At 52.5% G+C, this 4,479-nt stretch overlaps 1 protein-coding gene across 1 annotated transcript; it reads left to right on the plus strand.

Annotated features, from left to right (window-relative positions):
- Positions 1-203: 203 nt before the first annotated feature.
- Positions 204-2,745, plus strand: LOC139080970 (OTU domain-containing protein 6A-like). The gene has a single exon (XM_070604009.1). It carries the CDS (start codon positions 355-357, stop codon positions 1,219-1,221), a length of 867 nt encoding a protein of 288 aa, XP_070460110.1. The 5' UTR covers positions 204-354; the 3' UTR covers positions 1,222-2,745.
- The last annotated feature ends 1,734 nt before the right edge of the window (positions 2,746-4,479 follow it).

Consider the following 4,479-nt stretch of genomic DNA (forward strand, 5'->3'; position numbering starts at 1 on the left):
TGCTGCACATAATACGTAAAGGTGGGGTAACTCGCGGGATCTAACCCTCGGGATCTTACCCGCGAGATTTGAATCTCGCTAAAACTGGAAGCAACCGTTGCTACGGGGTCTAAAAAGGGCGTATTCAGGGTCTCCCAACAGCCAATCGTAGTGCCAGGCGTGCTTGGGGGCGTGGCCATGGAGAGACAGTAGCCAATGGCAGAGAGGGCCGTGAATAAGGCGAGGACGACGGGCGGGTGAGGCGCGCAGAGTGCGGCAGACAGGGGCGGCTGAGGCGCGTAGCCCGTCTGCGGTTTGCGCTGTTAGTCAGCACTCTAGCCGGTACTTTAGCTCCCCCAAACTTAGATTAACAACATGGAAGATTCACAGCGGATGGTACGACGCCACTACCGCGAAAAGAAAGAGCTGCAGGCCCGCATCCAGAGCATGAAGAACTCTGTCCCCAAGAGCGACAAGGAGAGAAGAAAGCAGTTGCTCCTCGACGTCGCCCGCCTCAAGGCCGAGATGGAGCAGAAGCACCAGCAGGAGCTGGAGAAGTTCCAAGAGAGTTTTCCCGATGACAGCAACCTCGATTCTGTCACTGAAGATCTTGCCAAGATGGATCTCGAGAACCAGCCTCCCCGCCTCGCAAAGGCACAAAGAAGGCGCGAACGAAGGGCGGCCGAGGAGGCAGCGCGCCTGGAGAGGATCGCTGAGGTGGAGGCGGAGCGTCAGGCCGGCTTCCGCCACGACGACGAGGAAGAGAAGCTCTCCGCCATCCTGGAGGCCAGAAATCTGGAGATGAAGGAAATCCCAGCCGACGGCCACTGCATGTACCGCGCCATCCAAGACCAGCTGGTGTTCCCGGTGACCGTGGAGAGCCTGCGGCGTCGCACCGCCAACTACCTGAGGAAGCACGTCGACGACTTCCTGCCCTTCTTCAGCGACTCCGAAACCGGCGACACCTGCAGCCGCGACAGCTTCTTGAGTTACTGCGACGACATCGTGCACAGCGCGTTGTGGGGAGGCCAGCTCGAGCTGAGGGCCCTGTCGCACGTCCTGCAGACCCCCATCGAGGTGATCCAGGCCTACTCTCCCGTCCTCGTCATCGGGGAGGAGTACGCCAAGAAGCCGCTCACCCTCGTCTACCTGCGCTACTCCTGCAGCCTCGGGGAGCACTACAACTCGGTGAAGCCGCTGGAGGCCGGCGCCGTCGGGGGCGCCGCCCCGTGCCTCTTCTAGGCCCTGGCGCCGCCGAGCCTGCCACCATTGCCGCCGCCATTGCCGTCGCCATCGCCGTCGCCGTCGCCGCTGAAGCCGCCGCCGCGTCTCCTCAGTAGGCTCTGTTTTTTTCCTTCGGTTTTCTCTGTTTTCTTTCTGTTACTCAGAATTCAGCGTCCCCTCGCGTTCTCCCCGCCCCCCCCGGCCCCCCCCCGCCCCCCCCCCCCGCCACCGTCCGGCCGCTCTGGTGCCTCTGTTGCTGCTCCGGCGGCGAGGGACCTGCCCCCCCTAGGAGAGCGCCTGCACGGTGCTCTCCGAGGGGACTGAGTTTGATAAGTTCTCGCCGCTTCTTGCCCTTAAGGGTCTTTGCCTCCCTCATCGATGAGAATTGGTCACCTTGCAAATAATTGGGGGGGGGGGGGATATGAAATTGGAAGTTTGGTTTGATGCGTTCTTAACCTGAGGAAACTGAGTTTAGCTCGGGATCTGCAGCCTGTGCCCTGACTGTGTCGCCTTCCTCAGCTGAAGCTGGAGTTTAGTGCCCGCGAGGCCGTGTGAACGCCTTGTGCTTAGTCCTTTAGAAACCAGCGCATCCCGGACTGTTGCGGGCTTCGCGTGTCCTTCGGCCGGGTCACTCGGGAGACGTGGCGAGCCGTGCACGAGACCTCCTCCACTACTTTGTTTTGTTTTTTCATAAAAACTTGTGTTGTTCCGAATTAATTTTAGTTCTTTAGATGTTTGCAAAATTCTCAGTAATAGCGTTTGTTAAATTTAGACGTTTAATGTAGGCGTTAAGTGTAGAAAGTAAGGATACATAAACCGATAGGCTAGAGAAGGGTTACTTGAAGGTGCGAAAGATCTCAACTTAATTTCTTTTGTTAAAGATAGGGAGAGCCAGGACTTGAGTTAAGGAGTCCGTCCATTTCATTAGATCTACAACTGGTGTGAAGCAAAAAGAGACAAACCGACAGGTAGCTTAACCCCCGTCAGGGACGTGTGAGCTAGTGAGTTTCCTTTGTGCTCAGAGACGCGAAAGGGTAGGGCTTTATTCAAGTAATTGATCCACTTTGTTATATCTATCACTGGTGTGACATGTGAAAGATGTGAATTTAATAATTTTCCTTAATTCTTAGAGATAGAAAAGTATTAAAAAAGATTTTTTAAAGTATTAATGGAGTTGATCCACTTTGTTATATCTACAACTGATGTGAAGGCTGAAAGATCCGAATTTAGTAATTTTCCTTAATTGTTAGTGATAGAGAAGTATTAAAAAGATGTTTTAAAAAATGTTAATCCATTTTGTCATACCTACAACCGGCATGGGGCAAAAAAAGTGAGCAGTGTGCTTTTGTTGATATTTGAGACTTGTTGGTGTCTTGAATTTGCCAAATAGTAGTGAAAGTGAAATGATTTTCAGTACACAATTTAAAAATTCTTAATCTTTGGATTGTGTATTTCAGTGAAGTTGCTTAAATTCATTAAAAAAATTCTTTGTAACACCAAATGTTCTAAAGTAAAATATATGAACTTTAAAAATAAAAAAAATATTATGCTTAAACAATTAAAGCACTTTAAAAAATACCTAGTTCTCTGTTTCTGTGTATCTAACTTCGTATAGAGTTCGTATTCCAGGATCCACTTCAGCAAAGGAATGCTGGAGGGTTAGGGAGCAGGAGTGGGGGCACAGATGAGGCTTTTAGGAGGAGGAATGGGCCTGTGGTCTTGATGGTGGCCTGGAGTGGAGTGTTTTCCAGGGAAGGATTTAGGTCCTGAGTTAAGGTTTCACTCAGTGAAAGACATCACGAAATGGTTTCATTTAAGGATGTTCTCATTACTATGCATGAAAAAGAACTCCCACTTCCCAAAACTCACCAGTCCATGGCTACATTGCAGGAGGGAAAGAAGTGCCACTGTTTTTTTTTTTTGGGGGGGGGGGGGCGGTGTGGAAGTGTTCCCAAAATACAAATATGGAAACCCTGCCAATAGCTCACTGTATAAATGTGAGTGTCAGATAAATTTCAGATAGCCAGCTGGCTAAGACGCAGTCCTGCAGAAACCGGGCATTTGGGTGCATTGTGAGAAGAGAGCCTTTTGTAGGGATGAAGACACTGCCTGGAGAGGGGAAAATAGGCCAGGGAGAGAGGCCTAATCTGGAAGGGTGCCCAGCTGGGAAGGAGGGTGAAAATTTGCGGAAAAGGTCAGCCTAGGAGGATGAATGGGACATGGCAGGAGAAAGGGGAACAGGTTGGGGGGGGTGGGGGGGGGGCGGGTGGCCACAGGCTGAGGAAGGGGACTGGCTGGGGAACAGGGCATAGATGGTGAAGAGAGCCTGGCTAGAGGAGGGGAACTGCGTGGGGTGTGGAACACAGGCCCATGAAGGGGGCCTGACTGGGGCCATGGCAAAGGCTGGTGAAGAGCTCTAGAAATGGGAAGGGTGCCCTACTGGAGTGGGCTGCATTGGGTGGGGGAGGGGAGCACAAGTTGAAAGCGAGGGCTGGGGTAGGGGACCTTGATGGATAAGGGGACCCAGCTGAGTAGGGGGGTTACAAGCTAGGAAAGAGAGCCTGGCGGCGGGAGGATTCCTGGCAAGGGACAAGGTCCAGACTGGGCGGGGGGTGAGGGGGCAGGGTATTGGCTGAGGAAGGAGGCATGGGCGAGCCGGGGACCCTGACTGGGGTAGAGGGCATAGGTTGGTGAAGAGGGCACTGCCTGGATAATGTGGCCCTTGCTGGGGGTAGGGAGAAGAGGGCCTGGTACTGCCCAAGGAATTCTTGGGCAGAAGGTACCAAAGACAGCAAAGTCACATTTCACAGGCTTGTCTCTTGAGTATGAGAGAAATAACTGTTCCTGTCTCGGGAACCCTGAAGGGCTCACTGGGGCCTGTCCCAGCTGCCTCCACCGAGTCTGCCTTCAGCTGTAAGGAGATGGAAGAGTTAACCTAGGCCAGATCCTAACCAGTCCCAGAGCACAGACCAAGAGGGGGCCTTCACTGTGGTATCTGGCGGGACGTAAGGGATTTGCAGTCTGTTCACTTTTGTAGCAGTGACCGCAGTCACTGAAGACAGTGACTGTTCTGCGCAATTTCTTGTACAAAAGCCATGGGGCACTGTACCCAAAGGGATCCAATTCCAAAAGCAACTTTCATTCATTCACTGACTATTTTTTATTTACGCGTTGTCATGCCCTCTCCCCTTTCGTCATAGCAGCCAAAAATAACGTACACCTATCTGGGTTTGAAGCCCAGCGCATCCTCCCACTTCCTAGCTGTGTGAGGTGGGC

This window comes from Equus przewalskii, chromosome X, assembly GCF_037783145.1.
Source record: "Equus przewalskii isolate Varuska chromosome X, EquPr2, whole genome shotgun sequence".
Classification (NCBI taxonomy): domain Eukaryota; kingdom Metazoa; phylum Chordata; class Mammalia; order Perissodactyla; family Equidae; genus Equus; species Equus przewalskii.

Excerpts from the sequence above, each read along its gene's own strand:
- LOC139080970 (XM_070604009.1), top strand. The coding sequence starts at position 355 with ATGGAAGATTCACAGCGGATGGTACGACGCCACTACCGCGAAAAGAAA.